Genomic DNA, 19,839 nt, shown 5'->3' with positions numbered 1-19,839 from the left:
GACAGGGGCTCCCGAGAAAAACCCCTGGAACGTAGCACAGCTCAGGCGGTTCTACGCTTAGAGTCGAAATATAGTCCTTCTCTGTAAAAATACAATGTACTGAAACGCCCGCGAGTTTTCAGACGCACTCTTTTCCTTTTCGGGGCACCGAGTGGGGCCGGAAAGGTTTTTAATGAGGCGGGCTCGCGGTGCTGCAATATAATAAAGATAGTGGAGAGATATTTCTTATTCTTCGACACGCTCGGGGGCTCAACGCCTTCAAGTTTCAAAATATGTACAATATAGACATATTAGACTTACCAAAATATTTCGCCTTGGTACACTAAATACCTCGCCAAATATCGGAAGCTAACAAAATTATAAATACAGTGTACACGTCAAAAATCTTATTGCTCTGGTCCAAGAAACCTCGCAACAAAAATATAGAACTTCGATAGAGGCTTGCAACCTATTCGGTGCAAAAATAAAGATATCTCCTTACGGCAAGAAGAAAAGTCTTCGAGATGGAAAAAACAGTGCAAACTTTAGCCAGAAAGCTCGGGGGCTCCAACAATATAGAGCACTTTACAATATACAACAATTTTCTTCGGAAATCAAAAAGATACAGACATAATGTTGTCCAGTATAGTACAAATCAGTCAAAGCCTAAAATACTATCTATGGACAAACCTCTGGTTGTTTTATGCTCAGCATAGGACCCCTTGACGAAGAATTCTGAGTCCATCCGAAGAAGCTCATCTATCATCGACTCGGCCACAGGAGTTACCATCTCATTGATTGAGTCAATATCATTTTTTCGCCGCGATTTCTTGGCCAGGCAATCAGCAACAATCTTCGTCAGGTCTAATTTTGGATGGCAAATATTTATCATAATCATGGCGAACCTCGCTCCAGCAGTTAATTGAGCTCGCACAAAATTATGAATGCGGGGAGCATCTCTGAATACCTCCAGCAGTTCAGGAAGAGTTTTGGGAACTTCATTTCGAGGAAACAAAGTCTTGTAAACAAGGGTTAATGTTGTCGTGTAAAAATTGAGAAATTCGCGCACTTGGCAAGCACGATCTTGAAACCTGACAATTTGCTGGGTTCGTTCAGGGGAGGCCCAGAATAAACAGCCATGGTTAAGGGAAAGATTGACGAGAAGATTTGTTCTCTCGTTCACTCTTCGATCTTCGGCGGCAGCATCAAGAACCGAGCCTATTAAACGACAAGGCAAGAAATTTGAAGGGGGGCACAGCAAAATAAAGAGGAGGCATTGCGAGGTTGGAAAAACATACCTAACATATCTGTGCTAGCCTCCAACATTAGCTCGAGCATGCTATTTTCTCGGGTAGTGGCTCCCTTTGCTTCCAATACAGCAGTATCCTTGGCAGCCACAGCTTCTTTGGCTTATTGGAGAGCAAGTTTTTCTTGTTCGGATGCTTTTCGAGACTGTTCCATCATTGCCAGAGTTTGTTTCTTCATGGACTGAAGTTGTTGTCGAAGTTCTTGCAAATCCTCCGAGAAATGTTTGCTCGAAGAACCTTCCAGGGGGTCGTTATCAACTATCATTTTCTTCGAGAAGGAAGAAGCAGGTGAAGCATCGACAGAGCAAGGATTGTTCGAATAGTTATCAAATATTAACTGGAAAAGAAAGCGCCAGGATCAATGATAGTGCCAGAAGGAATTTCATTAATTTCTAGAAAAATTTACATAGACATTACAAAAGAAGTTTCTCCAAAAAGAACTACCAGGATAATTGTCGCCACAGCTAAATTGGCGACAAGGGCAAAAGAGACAGAGAAAACAAAAAACAAAGAGGCATGCAACTAGACCTCCGGCCTCGACGAGCTAGGAGTTGAAGATGGTTTGATCCCGAGATAGGCCAGAATTTTCTTCGTATTGGGTTTGGCTGCCTTGATCAAAGACCGCCATTTTGATTGCTCTATCTGCTCGGTGTCGCCAACCTTCATCCAGTCAACAGTTTGCTGGCTATCAGCGACCAAGGCAACAGTGCTCTCGACAGCAATCTTCATGTTCTCCTGGCGCATTTTTAGCCCAAGATCCTCTGATGGATTGAAGCTCTGAGCAAGGGCAAGGAAAGTCTTGGGCTCCTCTTTCTTCGGGAAGAAGTAGGGGAATAACTTCGACAATCCTGCGTCAGCATTCATCACGCCTTCACGAATTTCGGATCCATGAAGCTCCAAATAAGAAAGTGTGTCCAGGAGAGGATCATTGTCAGGATCCTCTAGCTCAAACTCTTGGTTTGTTTGACCTGCAACAGGGAATCAACGCCGGTCAAAAGCAAGAAAAAAGCAGGTCCCATAAAAAATAGAAGGGATCGATAACATTACCTTGAATGCGTCGATTTTGCGATTTCAGGCGCTTGAGGATCCCCTGCTCACGAGTGGCCTGTGCGGCTTTGTGCTTGTTTAAAGCAGTTTCAGCATCTTCAAGTTTCTTCTGCAGTTCCTCGACACTAGCAGCTTTTGCTTTGGCTTCATCAGCCTCTGCTTTGGCTTCGCTAGCAACAAGTTCGGCTTTCTTGCGGGCCGCTTCACTTTGCTCCAGTTTTTGAGCAAGTGCGTCGGCACGTTTGTTGGCCTCTGCAAGTTTCTCTGTCGAAATAAAAAAGAAAGGTCAAAAATTGCGACAAACGACAGGAGCAAAAAGTCAGAAACAACGACAGCAAAAAAAGTTATTACCTTCAGTTCTGCTGGCATACTCACGATACCCAATGAATTGGGATCCGATGCGGATAAGCTCTTTGATCATGGGCTGTCAAAGAAGAACAAAGAAAGAGAAACAATGGTATAAAAAAAAGAGTGACGGCATGAAAAAGCAAAATAGAGGAAATATAGATATTGGCAAGAAAATTCAAAAACTTACATCATCCAAGAGCAGAGTAGAAGAGCTACCCAATTGAGGGGCAGGCTCAATGATCGTTTCAATCCTTGTCCTTTTTGGTGAAGGAGCAAGGGGGCTTGATGGCGGAGTAGTGGTGACGACGTTTCGTTGAGGAGGCGAGGATTCTTCCCCTTCAACTAGCGTATCCGAGGCAAGTAAAGTATGTGACGTGCTCGTCCGAGGAGCCACGTCAACAGTTGGTACTTCTTCCTCATCATCGCTGTGATTAAAAATCGACAGCATAAAAAGCAAGACAAGACAAACATTTCGAGTACAGAAATAAGGAGAAGTAAAAATAACTTACGAGCTGACGAGGGATTCAAGATAAGGATCGTAAGCTGCCTTCTGATGTGAAGGATCAACTTCTTCGGCTTTGGAAGTGCCGAAATCTTTGACATCTTTCCTTTTCCTTTTGCCTTTCGGGGAGACAGCGGGAGGAGGAGATTGTGCCGACGCAGTACCTTCGGAAGAACCCGCAGATTTTCGAGAATCCACGGGTTCATTCACAAAAGATGGAGCTTCCTGATTGTCATCGGTGACAATGGCCCTTTCTTCGACTTCTCCACCTTCAGGGAGAGGAGGAAGCGAGACAAGGTCTGGATGATTCCGTGCAAAATAAAACAGGGAGCGATATCAGAAATAAAGTTACAAAAAAGATAGCAAAGCAACAACAAAACAATAGACAAAGATTACCTCGGGAAGTGGATTGGCGGCGCTGAATGGCGTCACACGACAAGAAGAAGGAACAGCATCTTTTTTGCTGAGAGATGAAATTTTTCGGACAAGTCTTTCTAAATCCTTGACCTCCAAATTCACCGACAGCCGATCTACGTCCTTGTCGCCGGCATATTTCCAGAGAGGATGTTTGCGAGCCTGAAGCGGCTGCACCCTAGTCCTAAGAAAGTATGCAGTGATTTGAATACCCGATAATTCTTTGCCGCGAGTATTTTGCAACTCATGGATACGAGCCATCAAGGTTTCTGTCGACGCCCTTTCTTCTTCGGTGGCCTCCGCGTCCCATGAGCGGCGGCGAAAGATTTTCTCGGCGCCATCAAAAGGAGGGATGTTGTCCTCCGCACATCCATGGTTCTCCTCCTGAATGTACAACCACTTCTTGCGCCATCCTTGAACTGAGTCAGGAAGCTTGACGTCGAAGTAGTCGACAGTGGGCCGAACAGAAATTACAACGCCGCCTATATTATAGGCGACATTGGGCGAGCCATTACGGCGGCAGAAGAAAATGCGCTTCCATAGCGCCCAGTTAGGCTGGACGCCAAGGAAGGCCTCGCACAAAGTGATGAAAATGGAGATGTGGAGGATTGAATTTGGCGTAAGGTGGTGGAGTTGCAAACCATAGACAAAGAGCAGTCCGCGGAGAAAAGGATGAATAGGGGCGGAAAGACCGCGGATGAGGTGGTCGACAAAACTTACCCGGTACCCCATTGGAGGGGTTGGGTAGCTCTCCTCACTGGGGAAGCACAATGCCTTGGGTTTCTTGCTGATCCCAAGTTTCTTCAGCATGTTGACGTCTTGAGTGGAAATTTTGGATCTTTCCCACTCCGCCGCTCCAAGATCCACGGCGGCCATGGAGGATTCCGGCGTACTGTGCCTTGTCAATTGGCGCGGTGGCATCAACAATGGCGCAGGGTTTGCAGCTTGGAAGCGAGGAGCTTAGGAGATTGTGGATCGCAGGAGGAAATTTGCAGATGCGACGAACCGTTGGATAAGGAATATGTGTGACAGATGATAGCCACGTGGCAACAAGGGTAAAAAAGTAACTTAACGTTGGGGAAGTTACGGTGCGTGTGCCCGAAAAAGCGGAGGACGTGTGTCCCCCACCTGCACGACGTGTCAAGAAAGTGGATCAATTGAGCCCGCATGGCAGCGCGAACAGACTTGTCGCAAAATTCTGACTAGCAATCGTGGCTATCGTCAGCAATAACGTCACCTTGGCAGAAGGAAAAATTCGACTACACAACTTCATAAAAGGCGACATGGAAAAATAATGCTGAGCCTTTGATCAAATACAAGTTTCTGACCAAATACTCGGGGGCTACTTTGGAAAAAAGGAAAAAAGATCTAGACAGACAAAATAGAAATGGCGTGAGCCTATGACCAAATACAAATATTTTTTCATAGCCTCGGGGGCTACTCCCATCGGGAGCGCTGTTCGCGCACCCGAGGAATTATAAAACTTCGGGAGATAAAAAGAGAATATAGCGGCATGAGGCGTGGAGCCTACAACCAAGAACAAGTCCTTGGCTGTAGCCTCGGGGGCTACTCCCATCGGGAACGCTGCTAGCGTGCCCGATGAAATTATAAAGAAGAAAGAAAAGAAAGAGAAAAAGAAAGATAGAAGAGCAAAAGAGTATATTTCGAGTTATAATTAACTCTACATATACTCCCATCGGGAGAGCAGTATAAGTCATCTTTGACTCGATAAAATGTGCCATTCCAACAGCCGAAAAAGCACTCGACAATATATTCTCAGAACGCCAAAGTTGCGATCAATTTCTGAATGCCGCAAATTTGCGAAGGTAAGACCCTCGCATCCGTTCTCATTGGCGTGGCATTGCCGAAGACTGCGTCACATTTTTATCCGTATCAACAGATACGAAGAAAAATCCTAACGGACGCGTTAGGTACCCGATAAACTTTACTGGGACTCGACAGAATGGTAAGACCTTAAGCGGCTCCTGTCGAAGTTTACACCGGTACCCCGAGATCATGTCCAGGGACGTGATCTTGAAGTAGGTTTTTGCGGATTGCCACTAGAGCAGTTAACTAGTACCTGATCCGTCAGATGAACTAGCCCCAACTACCATTATCCCTGTACAATATAGATGTTTATGAGGAAAAATATAGAAAAGTCAAAGCTGTCGAATAAAAATAAACAGTGGAGATTTTCCTTGACCCTACGATTCAAGCAAAATCTCGGGGGCTACTGACATAGGCATCCCAAATGGGCCTGCCGAAGATAGTACCCGGGGTTTACTGAAGGCCCACTACCCGAAGAATAAGAAGATTCGGAAGCCCAATATATTATTAAGGAAAGCTAGAGTTGTAATAGGAAGCGTTATTTGTAATCTTGCGGGATGAGTTAGAAACCATCCCGGACTCTGTAACTTGTACAACACGAATCCCTCGGCTCCGCCTCCTATATAAAGGGGGAGTCGAGGGACGAGGAAGACATCGAATCATTGTTTACAAACCCTAGTTTTCATAATCGTCGAGTACTTTTCGGCTGAAACCTTCGAGATCTACTTGCCCTCTACTTCTAACTAAACCCTAGCCTACAATCCATAGGCATTGACAAGTTGATACCTTGTCAACATGCGCCTTTTAGTTTTTATATTTTATATTTTCCTTTTATCACTATGTAAATTATGTTTAATGTTGAAACAATGCGAACCCAAAAAAAGTTATGTCGTGCCGCTGCGGGCAGTCCCCAGCGCAAACGGACGCGCGGTCAGTTTCGAGTTTCGACCATTTCGGCCGACATAAACGAACGCGCACGGACAATTTAGACGTCCGTTTTGCATCGTCCCGTTGGAGATGCCCTAAGTTATTGCCTTAGAGACGGGAAAGTTTAGAAACAACCCTTATTTTGTGACAGTGGTGCATGAATGGACATGTAGATAAATTACTGAATTATTGTTCTGGTTAATGATTTATTGGTGCCCCAATTATTTCTTAATTTGCAATATTTTGGTATGCTCAGGCCTGCTCATACATTAACCTTGAGCTATTCCTACTTCATTTCCATTTTGCTAGTTTCTTTTCGAAAGGGATTTGATGTGTTGCTCGCCATTTAGCAACTTAAAGACTTTGTTACTTAATGGATGGTGTGTGGAGCCTGATCTTCATCCATTAGTATTCTTTCTCCAACAAGCACCTGTTCTAGAGAAGCTCACAGTTCAAATTGGTCAGGTATATGACTATATGTCCAGATGCCTGTCAACTGGGTGGAATCAGAAGGGAGCTACAATCAACATGGGCAGTCTTTTCCATCTAAGAAACTTAGGGTAGCTGAAGTTGTTTATGAAGAGTTCGATAAGAGGGTTGAAGCAATTTCTAGGATCTTGAAAGCCTATGGCATGCATCTTCAGCATATCCAGAGGACTAAGAGGCCTTCTGAACGTAAGTTGACAGTCAGCATTTTTATAGCTTCTTATTATCCCATTCATCCTTAAAATGAAGAAATGAAAAGACTATTCTGGTTGTTACTCTAAATCTTAGAAATTTCTGCTTTTCTGGTATAGACAAAGATGATGTGTTCTCAAATATCCTTGTAAACTTTTGCCGAAGTCGTTGTATGCGCATGCTCTAACTTTTGGTAATCGTTTGGACAATGTTTTAATTCCTTTGTGGATGGATCTTTAAATTGACAGTATAATTTACCTAGTTTGTTGTAACTGGACCTGGTTTAGTTGTCCATCATTTCTATTCTTTACTTTTGTTTACAGTTAGTCTTCTATGATTTATTATGGATAATACTCGATTAAGGAATCTGTCTGCTATTTTTTTGGTTGGATCTGCAACTCGGTGTGGTTTCTATTTGATTTTCAAAAAGGTGGGCTGAGTAATTTCACTGAGAATTGATATAAGTAATCTCTATTTTTATCCTGTAATGTGTTTCGGAGTCCGGACCAGTTTGGTTATTTCTGAAAGGATGTCTTCCTATTTCCATGACTGCATTTTCTCCACAGTTACTCAGGTGGTGAGGTGCGTGGAAATGCGTTGCAGATCTACTGTGGAGCAAAACAAGCTGGTGGAGCCCTGCTACTGCTCCGAGTGTCACGTCAAGGGCTCCCCGATGATTCTCCTGCACCACTTCGCGGAGAAGTCTGGCCCGTGCAAAAGATAAACTACGACAAGAGTTACCCTTTCGTCAGGCCAGCGGGCAAGCAGCACCGCTGCCTGTTGGTCGCAGAGGAGGATAGTGCCGTGTTTCTCCTGGCCGTGGACAAGAGCTCGCCGGCTCAGTATAGCGTTGGCCTCGTGTGCATCAGGGCACGTATACCTGGCCATGGGCAGCCCGGCCCGAGGCCCGGCCCGAAGCCTGGCCCAAAAAACTCGGGCATTGGCCGAAAAATGTTGGCCCGACTGGCGGGCCGGGCCGGGCCTGGGTAGCCCGAAAATGCACTTTAACACTACGGCCCGGCCCGCGGCCCGATGGCCTGACGGGCTTGGTGGGTATTTGGTCGGGCCGGGCCAGGCTTGGGCCGAAATTTTTGCGTCGGGCTTACCTCGGGCCGGCCCGAGGCCCGGCCCGGCCCGACAGATGCGAGGCCTGTGTACGTGTCCATCCTCTCGGCATCAGGTCCTAATCCTGCATTTGAGAGCACAACCAGGAACAAGCAGTGACACAGGAAGCATATGTTGGGCTCTTCGGTCCCCAATGATTTCGGAAATATGCCGTACTTGGGCGGTGTGATGTGGGTCAATCAGGGGCTGCTGCATCGGGAGTTCAAGGAGATTCGTCTACGCTTCAGCATTCTTCGATTTCCCGGGAAATAGCATTCCATGTTATTTAGTGATCTCTATATTGGTGCTACTAGCTGATTTTATCGTATCTGTATGGTTTAGTTACAGCAGACATGCTCTGCTCTACCTTAACTTGGTTGGAATTGGATCCTTGTGCTAAGCATGTATGAACACCAGTTTGAGCTCGTAATACTGATGCATCGGCACTTTGTTATTGTTTGTCATCTGTCCGCGGTGCTCGTTCCAGTTTTAAAAAAAAATGCACATTTAATTTTATACTTATTTTGGCCCTTGGTTTAGTTCCATGAACACTTTCTTTTCATCTTTGTTTAGTGTATAACCCTGGATTCCCAGGGGTCTACCTGGTTGTCTTAGTCGTGCACCACATATATTTTGTTGACAGTGCAACGATTTTGCACTTAGAAGTCGTTTGGAAGCCAGGCTTTTATTTCATTTGTAACATTTTGAAATGAATAGAATTATAATGTAAATAAAATGAATACATGTATTTATTTTATTTACATTATAATTCTGGAAATGGACACTTGTTTGGTTGCCACAGGAATTGCAAATGACAGCATAATTTAATATTAAATTTGTAAATGGCTTCCATAGAGAAACTGAATGACAGGTCTCAGTTCGGAATCGTGTTTACCCATGTCATCATTTTGCTGGATTTCCTAAATGAAATAACGGTCCAATTCTGTGGCAACCACCCGTGGAATTCCAAAATGAATTTCAAAATTCCAGGGACAAATGATGGATACCAAACGACTTCTTAGTTTTTTCTTTTAAATTTCTTCTACAATTTGCACAAACCTGTATTGATAAATCAAATCTTTACTCCAGTGTCAGTCTAGACAGTCAAATCAATGGATAAGCTACTACAAATTGAATAGAAATTCAGTAGACTTGTATCACATAACATGACTGTCAAGATCAGTGCAAGTTTAAGGCATGGAGCACCTAATTGGGCGTGAGATAAAACCTTTTATTCCTTCTGTATGAAGGCTTGATGCAACTGGAGAGGATTATGTTACTCTTATCATCTTCTACTGTGAAATGGAAAGTTGAATACCTTGTTTCCTTAATTCGAAAGCAAAATGGTTGTGGCTGATGGTATTTTCTCCTTTTCTGTTGGAAAGCACAGTTACATTTTTTTTTTCTAGACGAAGAGAGCACACGCACCATTTCCAGGGTACCAACGGGGCCCATTAACAGCAGATTCACCGAGAGCGATGGGCCGACGACGGCTGCTCTCCGCGGGGTCCACGTCGCCGCTCGCCTGGCCAGTCGTCTTTTGTTGTGGCCCCTGAATTTCCCCACCCTTCTCTTCACATTTCCACCGCTGTTTTCTTTTAACCACTAACCCCTCCACGGTATATGCATTTTCACCTCTCTGCCACACATCATCCTCTTCTCCGTCCTCCTGTGGATTCCCCGCCAGCTTCCGGCCGCTCCTCGCCTCTTCCGGTGGTAAATTTGCCCGCCTAACCCCGTTGGTTCTTCTGTACTTGTGTTAATTTCGGTTGAATCCAGTGGTGATAGTCTATCCAATCTTGTATGCTTAGCAAGGGATTAGGTTGCTTTTGGAGAATCTTATTTTGTTGGTTGTTTTGGGTTAGGATTTTTGGGGCAGAGAATAACATTTTTGGGGGGTAGAATCTTCAGCTTTGTGCATGTGAAGTTTCAGGCTTCCCGGAACTTTCTACTAGGCTGGGTTCTTGGAAGTTGGAAAATGGCCCAGTTCATTCATGGATGATGATCTACTGGTTTAAGAACTCGATGTGCACCGTCCATTTTGGTTATATAAGCAACCACTGTGTGCTACACCAGTCACCAGATTAACATGAAAATACCACGATTTTTTTGTAAACATTCAGCTTTATGTTAGAAATGTATTAGAAGGACAGAAGATAAGTTTTCTGTCAGTAATAGCAATCTTCAGTGGCAATTCCTATGATATCGCTGGATCCCTTTGTCCTTCTGTGTGTCTGATCAAAGCATTCTCTGTTGTAGAGTGAGTTGCCCGCGGCCTCTGAAATACTCTCCCGCTGTTGGAGAAATGCTTGAGCAGCTCGCAGCAGATTGATGAGCATCCAGCCATGCCGGCGCTACATGGACCCGTTCTGTTTGTCAGGCCCGGTGCTTACCCTGAACTGAAACCGTGCCCAAAAAACGCTGCTGGTCAATTTAACAACTTCTTAGGTTGCCATGCGGTTTGTAGTTCCTTTGAAGGTCATCATGTACAGAAGCCACACTTTGTTCCTAGCTTCAGAGTTAACTTTGCGAGAGTCAGTCATTATCTTCACAGAAGCTTAAACGAGAGAACTACAAGGCATTGGCTGGTATGGTATACTCTGTGATAAAGACAAGACCTTCCATTTGATGAATTCTTGATCACTATCTGTTTGGTTCTTTGTCTATTTATTAACCATTGTGCTGTGTGCAGCACCGATTTCATGTTAATGCTTCATCAGACGAGGAGTTCCGTTCATCGCGTAATATAGCAACTAGCTTATTCAAGCAGTATAAGAATGTCATTGATCGAGGAGGTGGAGATAACATAAAAGTATTGATTCTTGTTGAGATTTTTCACTGGTCTTCTTGACATAACTTCTTTCTACAATCATTACATCGCCTTTTGATGTTACTAGGGATTTGTTAATGCTGGAGTGCAAGCATATGCCCTAGGCTGTACAGAAGAGGGGATTAGAATGGAACTTATGGATATCAAAGCTTCTGGTGTCGAGATTGAAGGCCTGCGGTCTTATGGAGGAGGAACAAGCTTGAGCTTCAAAGTCCGTTCTTTCGAGGTTAGCACATTCTCAAATCTGAATTAGTATGCTTCAGTTTAAAACTATCTTTTATCTTCAAATGTTTTTCATTGAAACTATTGGCTGCTCTGTAGTATTTACACTCAAGTAGACGAGTTTTGCTTAGGTCTTTCCCATCCCCCCACGTCTTTACTTTCTTATTAGTTTGTTAATAATTATCCATAGATGGAATCCACTAAATCATATTAGCAAGATATGAAACTCAGCCCAGTTGAGGACTTGTTTGCATGTAAACACCCCCCTTGATATGATATTCAGTGTTTCCATTCCATTTGTCTCAATGATGATTTCATGTACTGTAGGTGAAGGAATGCATTCTGTGGCTGAGTATAGTGTTCATTACAATACTGTGCACACCACAGCCAACAATCATCAGGTGGTCTACTTCCCCACCAGTGTCGGATGATCTGTTGGACCAGTGGAAAGGATTCTGTGCCCTGATAGCAAACGCGTACTATACAAAAGGCATGGCATGGTACGAAAGGTTTTCTCTGTTAGCATTTTGTTCTATCTCTTTTCTCCCTTTGTATCTTATGATCCTGATCACGTTGAATGTGGGTGAAAACTGCTCACAGGCTGCCAGTGAAAACATTGCAGCTGGAACAAATGGCTGTCATGGGAAGTTCCGAGGAGCCATCAGTGGTGGCAAGTCGGATGCAATTAGTTTTCAGTACATTAGAGGTTTGTAGCTGCACTCTCGGGCTTTGCAAACCTGTAGAAATAAATCAAATCCTCACTGTTTTGACCAGGTATCTTACTTTGCAGGTAGTTAGTCCACAGTGGCCAAAAGTGTAATGAAGTGATGCCTATATACCGTACAAAGATCTTCGGTTCACAGGACTCATCGTGACCCACAGCCAGGAATGAAATGCTTTCTTGATGTCCAGGCATGTGAATGTACACCAAAATCAAATCTCTGCATGTGCTTAGATTGTGTACCATTTGTCAATACATGTATATAGAAGCTACTGCCTTTGTAAATCTCCACCTTCAACTACAATACAACGAAAGTGAACGTCGATTATGCCTGTTAGAGATGTATGACTTGCTACATCTTTGTCGTTGTCCACTTTTTTTTTTTTGCTGCTTTGCAGAAGTTATATGATTTTTTTTGTCATTTTGGCGATATAATCTACTCCCTCTCTCACAGCTTATTAGGCGTACGTGTACCCCTAGGTAGCAAATTTGATCAAGTTGGCATTAGTTATATGTTATAAAAATTTATATCTCTTGCCGCCCTTTTTTTTTTTCTCCTTGACATCAACACTCTGAAGATTAATTATGTATCTATGTTTACACAACAATTGCGCTTCACATTTCACAATAGTTGCTAAAGGTAAGGTACATGGTGATAAATTAAAACAGCATCTTTAGACTAACACCAAAAAAGAGGGTGAAAAGCTACAATATGACAGAAAATATTTCCCTGTTGCGAACATCTGCTGCTGCCTTCAAGAAGTCTGGTGTCCTAGACCCTGTTGTACCCCACGTTTTTACTGAACAGGCGCCGGATGTAGACCACTTGCAACGCGCTAGCAGCCATGAAAGCTAGGTACTCCGCGATCGTGTAGAACATGACACGTCTTCTGGTGCTCTCATTTGCTGGATTCAGTTTTTCATGAAGAACATATTACAAAATTAGACAAAGATAAGAAAAATGTGAAAATCAACAAAAGGGTAATGGAGAGTGTACTTAGCAGCTTGGATGGTTTAAATAGTAAAGTACTACCTCTGTTCCTATATATAAGATGTTTTGGCAGCTCAAAGTGAACTGCAAAAACGTCTTATATTTAGAAACAGATGAAGTACCTGATATCTCATTCGACACTTGGGTGTTCTTTCAAACTAAAATAAAGAATTGAGATAGGCAGGTGAAACAAAATAAGGTTGAATATTTTCCCCTATGCAAGATCATGTGCCCCTATCCCAACTGAACAACACACTGCTACGAAGCAGGGAAAAAAGGACAAGATTCTAATCGTACGAGGGAGCATAACTGGAGAAAAGGAAGCTTAAACTGCAAATGAAGAAACTGTGGATATGTAAGTGTTTCAAACAGTATTTAGTGCATTTCCACGAGTTCTGGTGTTTTTTCCTTTCATTTTCACGGACCGTTCCCTCACAACATCAGTCAAGTGATTTGGAAAAATGGAGGATGAAAGTAAAGCAGAATCCATTACATGGAGCAAGCTCTATAATGGCTACAGCAAAACAGAACTCCATAGCTTAGTACTGAAAATGGAATGAAGGTATGCTCAGTTGTTTCAAAACACGATGTACATGGCAGCACCAAGCCAAAGGGCCTGGTAGGCACATTCTGATTAGTTGCTAGCTTTAGGGATATATCACTGTCTTTAGGAGTCTCCTAGCTCTATAAAAAGAGGTTCCCTTGAGACTTTTTCCATTAAGCGGAGAATGCACCAATCTAACCCCAGTGTCCTTTGTGAGTTTATCCCTGCCCTTGAGGCATGGCTGCCATCAAGATACCAACATGCCTCTTGCGGTTCCATCTAGTATCTACCAGTCCATAACACATGGGGAATGGGTGGATCAGAGTAAGTGCACCGGACATAATATTCTCTACTTGTAGTTAACAGGGCCATACGAGAAGGATGAAATTAGTAGAGAACATTTACAGAAAAAAAATTTCATGAAGCTTACTGTGCCGGTGACGAGCCTCGCGTGCTTTTAGGTACTTCTGCTCAGCAGTGACAGATTCTAATGCTTCCTTAAGCTCTGCAATTTTCACATTGATAGGATCCAAGTGCTCTGGAAGAGGAACAAATAAGTGTTAAAAAGTGAAGGAATGGAAGTTGGGAACAGATATCTTGATGAACTGGTGAGCCTAAGATCACATAATACAATTGAATTGATTGTTCCTCAAGACATACAAACAAAAAAAAATTAAGGAATAGGCAGCTGCTGAAATTTTAAGGGACACGATCAGTACACTGACCATCTTTCGCCAGATTGTGCTCATTGGGTATGTGCCCAACATGAATGTAGAAAGAAACCGTTTCAGGTGCCCCGTAAGGATTGTGGAAGCAAAACTTGTACATTCCACCCCTTGGAGCTTTAAACTCAAATTTGTCACCAGACTTTCCCTTCATTGAATGTACAGTGTTACCACCTGGTGAAGTTACCTACATCGATGAAGAAGAGTATAGAACATCAGAAAGACAGTTGATGGATCACTGGTTAAGTGAACACAACATATTTCAGTACTAACCGTAAAATACAGACTTACACTGCAATATTTCACAAGTGGGCATACCAGGTGTAACCATTGCCAAATTAGCTTTACTAATATGGATATCAACAAACTAAACCCTAAACCCTAGGACTAGAAGTCTTTAAATGGAATAATTAAGAAATAAATAAGGCTTAATATGGGAAAACCAAAATGACCAGCCAAAGTAAGAAAATCGGACTGTAATACACAAAGTAAGATGGACTCAAATATTTCCAAGTAAGCCAACAGCAATGGTTGGGCATCAGGAAAAACAAACAAAGTACTACTCACTACGATCCATAATAAAATTGTACTAAACCCCCGACACTTATTATGGATCGAAAGGAGCACTTCTATTCCAATGAATAAGGCGCACGCGGTTCCCAAAAATTTGAGCAACTATATCTCAATTATCTTACACAAAATCGGTACTGCTAGATTCGTATTGAAAAAAAAAAATTCTAGTGATACAATTTTCTATCAAATAATCATCATAAGCTTGAACATTCTTGGTCAAAGTTAAATCTTTTAAAGCACATGCGCCTTATTCATATAGGAAGGGAGGGAGTATACACATGCGTAAAACAAACCACCATTTCTCAACGCATGGGCTAAACCATCCAAAGGAATTGCCATGAAGTCAACTGTTTCCATATGCTAATGCTAGTATTGAAGTCGAGCAAAAACAATTAGGTGTTTCATTTGCCTCATAAATCATCTAAAAGAGTGGACACCGTGATTAGCAGTAGTACAAGATCAATTGATTTAGCATTACCCCCCACCAAGTAGGATGGAAAATATACACGTTAAGTTCAAAACAAGAAATATACTGGTTTCTTTCTACTGATAATTCCAAGGAATTACTTACGGCTAATAGCACTGCACAAATAGGCTTCTAATTTGCTAAATTTAAACCTCAAGAACAATATGACACCTCTTTCTTTTGATCTTACACAAAAATGAAAATGAAATCCAACTTCCCCCTCAGCTACAGAACAAGTTGTTTGAACGTAAGTTTTTAAACAGGGCGATAGGATGCTTAAGTAGCATCCCAGGGCGATAGGAAGCAACCCTTAGGACCCTTCCCCACTGCTGCCGTTTCTTCCGAGATCGATTAACCCCAAATGTCCAGCCTTACCACACCTTATACACGAGATGAAGAAAGCATCCACTGGAACAAAGCCTAATCATAACTAAGACGGTCGCTTTACAGAATAAATGTTCAGATGCTACTTCTAATCTAAGAGAATATAAGTTGAGAACTGATCCTTTAACTGTGACTCAAGTTACTAAGGAAGAACTTATCGTTATTGGAAAGGTACATCATCTTAAATGACTTCTCTACGCCACTACAGGTGTGAAAGGATTAATAAAATATTTGCTCAACTTGAACAGCCAAATCAAAAAGTAGTAATAGAACGACACTTAAATTAGCATCTGTGAGTCAATTGCTCCACACCTCAACCATCCAGCCTGAATGATCTGTAGTTCGCTCTGGCAAATTTTGTATATACGCACATACCAAGCAACTGATAGAAAGGGCACGGCAATCCACCAAAACTCCCCCTAAAGATCCGTGCTTTGAATCAGAGCACGGCAGAATTGACCCAGAGAACAATCAACAGGAGGAAGTAACTAAAGCTGGTCGCTAAAAGTAATCCAAATCGTGAACGTTACTGATCGAGATCACCAAATCGCCGCAGGTATTCCCCCCCCCCCCCCCCCCGACGAAGCACGACAAGCCGCACGCAGATCACACAAGGAGGTGCCAAATCCACTTGATCCCCGATTCGATCCCCCAGATCCCGACTAAACCAGCCCATAAACCCCGCTAAATCCAGACCCGCGTGCCGCGATCAAGCGGGGAGATAGAAGGTGAGCCGAGAGGAGGGAGGCGGGGGATCGGCCGGGGTACCGTACCGTGAGGTCGATGCCGGGGTGGTCGGAGCTCCAGAAGATGTCGTGGTCGACGACGACGAAGTTCCCCGTGACGGAGTCGCCCTCGTAGGGCACGAACTCGTGGATGCACTCGGTGTCGGTGACCGTCACCGACAGCGCCTCCGCGCGCCACCCCGCGCACGCCGCCGCCAGCGCCAGCGCCGCGACAAGCAGCGTCGCCGGCCGCCACCTCGCCATGGCCCGCCGGTCGGTGCCTGAGCTCGGCAGACGACCCTGCCTGAAAGCACCGGCGACCCTGGTCTAGGGCTGGGGTGGACGGGGAGGGGACGGCGAGACGGCGAGCTCCGGTCTCCGGTGTTGGGGAAGGCGAGAAGAAGTCACGAGGCGAGATTGGACACGGGGAAGCAAGATGTTGCGTGGTTTTTGCAGTAAAGGACCTCGCAGATTGCGTAATAGTGCAACATGCCAACATGGAGTCTGGGCGACGTGGCCGTGTGAGTGCGAGTGGCTGGCTGCCGGCCCCGACGCGTACGTGGCTTGGTTGAGCTGGCGGTCCATGGCCCCTCGATATGATTACGTAAAGAGACCGAAGATACGTACCAATGCGTACGTCACTGACGTCAATCTTAGGAACTAGTGGAATTTGCCAAAATGCTCCCAGATAAGATTGTATTTCTATGGCCTGTTGATTCCAAGGATTATTAGAATGCAATCTTTTTGAATCATCATATAAGAATAGAAAACTACAGAAATTTGGTTCAAACAAGGTTTGACTAATATTGGTTACCTCAGCATGAGAGGTAGAACCTGATTCTGAAATATCCATGAGCTTTTTAGTTTTCTCGAGATATTCTCCATCGTGCTGAAACTTGCGAAACTTTTAACTAATTTGAACTTTTTAAAAAATAATGATTATATGTGTGGCTTATTTTTTACGTTATTGACATTTTTGTCGGTGCCAGCGAGCTTCGATATTGTGCGGGCTCATGCTTGGTGGCTTGGTGCCCCCGAACAGTTGCCCACATTGATCATTGTCTCGATTTTTTTCCAAGTCTTACGTCGACACCAGAAGCCATAGTGCATAACTAAAGTTTTTTTAGATCCATACCAAAAACAAGTGTGAAGGAAGATGGTACAGACATATATGAGTGGTTGTGAGTAATTTCAACATTGTTGAACACGGGTGATAAGTACAATCAGTTGCAAAAAAATGCCAAATTACTCCAAGAATGTAGTTGGGCACGGGGAGAGTGTATCATCTTGGAGAACTCAAACATATGCACCAAACGCAATTGCAAGTTCTTCACTTCTAGATTCCACGAAAGCTACAAAATCCATGGGAGGAACACAAGAGAAGAATACCACATTTCTCTAAGATCTAGATCTAATGGATTCCGTCACAAAGAGGACATTTTGATTGGTGGAATTGTACTTCTAGATCTCTTTTCTCTTTTCCACCAAATGGGATCAAGAATCATGGGAGGGAGAGTGAGGTAGTGTGACATCCCAATCCAAGTGATTGAGACATCTCCAATTCACGCCTCAGAAACATGGGCAATGAGACACTCGATAAACAAAGACAAGACTAACGCATACTATTGCCACGAAATCCAATACGTTATTTATTAAAACAAGTCGATGAGGCATCATCCATCACGTATCTGATGCATGTAAAATGTATACATGTTCGTTGCAGTATATTATGCCATATTTCATCATTATTGATTTATATAAGTAGTTATAATCATGATTTAGAATGATTTTGGGATTTTCCTATAAAATCCCTTTTATTTTAATTATAACCTATTTTCGTGTTTTTGAATTTCACGGATATTTGAGAGCTCAAAAGGCCCTGGTTTTTTTCGACTGGAGTTTTTTGCCGAAACCAGGACCTGGAGCACTTGGACCTCACGTGGAGAGGCTAGAGGCTCGAGATGAGGCCCATGGCACGGGTAGATACCCTCGTCGCGCCATGGGGCCTACCTGAAGCCTCGAGCGTCCCATGTTGTCCGTCTTTACATCGATCTCTTCGTCTTGGCATAAAAACATCTATAAAGGGCCCCGATCGCGATCTCACGAAACAAAGAGCATGTTGTCTGCCATCAGCGGAAGATTGGAGGGTGAACCGCTTTTGCAATTGCCTCTGGTCATCTCTTCTCCTTCACGAACGCCTCCTCATCGCTCTCCGCCATGAGAGGGGAACTTGATCCGGTCTCTCTATGTATGATCATTGTTCTAGCCCGTATGAGCTTCATTACATGATTACAATGATATCTATGTTATTTGTATGGTGGATATTGTGGTATGAGATGATACATGTTACGAATTTATCATTGTGTTGATACTTTATAGTATGTCATATTATGGAAGCATGTTTATGATATCTATGCATTGGTTTGTTATATATTATACGTCACAAAAGTATCGGGGTAATTCTAGTGGTAATTCATTATCTTCCCACACCACAAGGTATTTCACAATGATGGTTGTGAAAATAACCATCTTTATCCGCGTTTAAATCGTATATTAAGTCCAGAAATTGATGAATATCTCTCTAGCCTTGCCATTAATGACTAATTATTACAAAGACGTACAAGTCCTTATTTTAATTGGTGTGATACATGAAATCACATTTTTATGGCGAAATATGGAGCAAAAAGGGAAAAATCAGAAGTTGCTAATACTCACAAGTTAATTGGGGTCGAAGATACGCGTCCAAAAGTGTTAACGAGCTTTGGTACGAGCAGGGCTCGTCTGTACCGTCGACCCGTACCATATGGCATCGCCCTTCTCCTAGTCAAACGGAGCAACTTTTGTAAAGACACATATATATTTCGAGACTCCAGCCGCCGCACAGAGAATTGTCATTCTCGGATTGCATCAGAAAATACACCCAGAGGAAGATCCACCGCTTTGCCTGCACCATAGTTCATCATCTCCATCCCATCTCACAGTCATAGTCATAGCTTGTAATTGAGATCTCCTCGCGATTAGCGACCTTGTAAGAATATTTGGTATTTATCTAAGTAATTCTACAATTTTTTCTTTCATTGATATTGTTATTATGAGTGAGTAATCCTCACATGTTGCAGGTTGAGGATTAGCCTCGCAGCAACTATGTGCATCTAATTACATGGGAGTATTGTGCGGTGATTACATAGGAGTTTTTTATTCGTATCATTGTCTCTTACCACAAACCGAGGAATTGTCAGACACCCATGACCCCGAGGATTGATCAAGGTTCGAGGTGAGATGTGTGATAAATAGCGTCTACGCATGAAACCCAGTGACAACAAGAGGAGTACAATATTCGTTATGCGATATACTTGGGAAGAACAACATCATCTATATATCTTAATGCTTTGGTATGTATTTCACTTAATAATCGTTTATAGCCTGGTTCTTCGTGGTGTAACAGTTGGACCAAGAGAATATATGATATGCATGTGGCTCACATGGGCTATTGTATTTACAAATATGCTTCCCAGAAATCCTATC

The 19,839-nt window shown here is 43.3% G+C and overlaps 2 protein-coding genes across 3 annotated transcripts; one reads left to right on the top strand and one right to left on the bottom strand.

The window, feature by feature from the left end:
- Positions 1-9,700: 9,700 nt before the first annotated feature.
- Positions 9,701-12,229, top strand: LOC127292897 (uncharacterized). Of its 2 annotated transcripts, none has more exons than XM_051322418.2 (7): positions 9,701-9,849; positions 10,393-10,721; positions 10,826-10,945; positions 11,031-11,189; positions 11,513-11,685; positions 11,786-11,891; positions 11,976-12,229. In XM_051322418.2, exons 2-7 carry the CDS (start codon positions 10,479-10,481, stop codon positions 12,003-12,005), a joined length of 831 nt encoding a protein of 276 aa, XP_051178378.1. In that variant the 5' UTR covers positions 9,701-9,849; positions 10,393-10,478; the 3' UTR covers positions 12,006-12,229. The 2 variants fall into 2 exon arrangements, with proteins under 2 accessions (XP_051178378.1, XP_051178379.1); XM_051322419.2 differs by having other exon boundaries at positions 9,721-9,846.
- A 235-nt stretch (positions 12,230-12,464) lies between these two features.
- Positions 12,465-16,682, bottom strand: LOC127292898 (transmembrane emp24 domain-containing protein p24beta3). The gene is made up of 4 exons (XM_051322420.2): positions 16,363-16,682; positions 14,167-14,353; positions 13,872-13,979; positions 12,465-12,812 (listed from the first exon to the last, which is right to left on the bottom strand). Exons 1-4 carry the CDS (start codon positions 16,576-16,578, stop codon positions 12,679-12,681), a joined length of 645 nt encoding a protein of 214 aa, XP_051178380.1. The 5' UTR covers positions 16,579-16,682; the 3' UTR covers positions 12,465-12,678.
- Between the last annotated feature and the right edge of the window lie 3,157 nt (positions 16,683-19,839).

This window comes from Lolium perenne, chromosome 4 (assembly GCF_019359855.2).
Source record: "Lolium perenne isolate Kyuss_39 chromosome 4, Kyuss_2.0, whole genome shotgun sequence".
In the NCBI taxonomy this organism is placed as follows: Eukaryota; Viridiplantae; Streptophyta; class Magnoliopsida; order Poales; family Poaceae; genus Lolium; species Lolium perenne.
This window is presented reverse-complemented; position numbering and strand designations above follow the sequence as displayed.

Bases quoted from the DNA above. Each gene is read 5' to 3' on its own strand.
- LOC127292897 (XM_051322418.2), top strand. From the start codon at position 10,479: ATGCCGGCGCTACATGGACCCGTTCTGTTTGTCAGGCCCGGTGCTTAC. The intron at 10,946-11,030 runs GTATTGATTCTT...TGATGTTACTAG, and splicing joins GAGGTGGAGATAACATAAAA to GGATTTGTTAATGCTGGAGT. The intron at 11,686-11,785 runs GTACGAAAGGTT...AACTGCTCACAG, and splicing joins TATACAAAAGGCATGGCATG to GCTGCCAGTGAAAACATTGC.
- LOC127292898 (XM_051322420.2), bottom strand. From the start codon at position 16,578: ATGGCGAGGTGGCGGCCGGCGACGCTGCTTGTCGCGGCGCTGGCGCTG. The intron at 13,980-14,166 runs GTCAGTGTACTG...TTCCTCTTCCAG, and splicing joins GCACAATCTGGCGAAAGATG to AGCACTTGGATCCTATCAAT. The intron at 12,813-13,871 runs GTAAGCTTCATG...AACTGAATCCAG, and splicing joins CGAGGCTCGTCACCGGCACA to CAAATGAGAGCACCAGAAGA.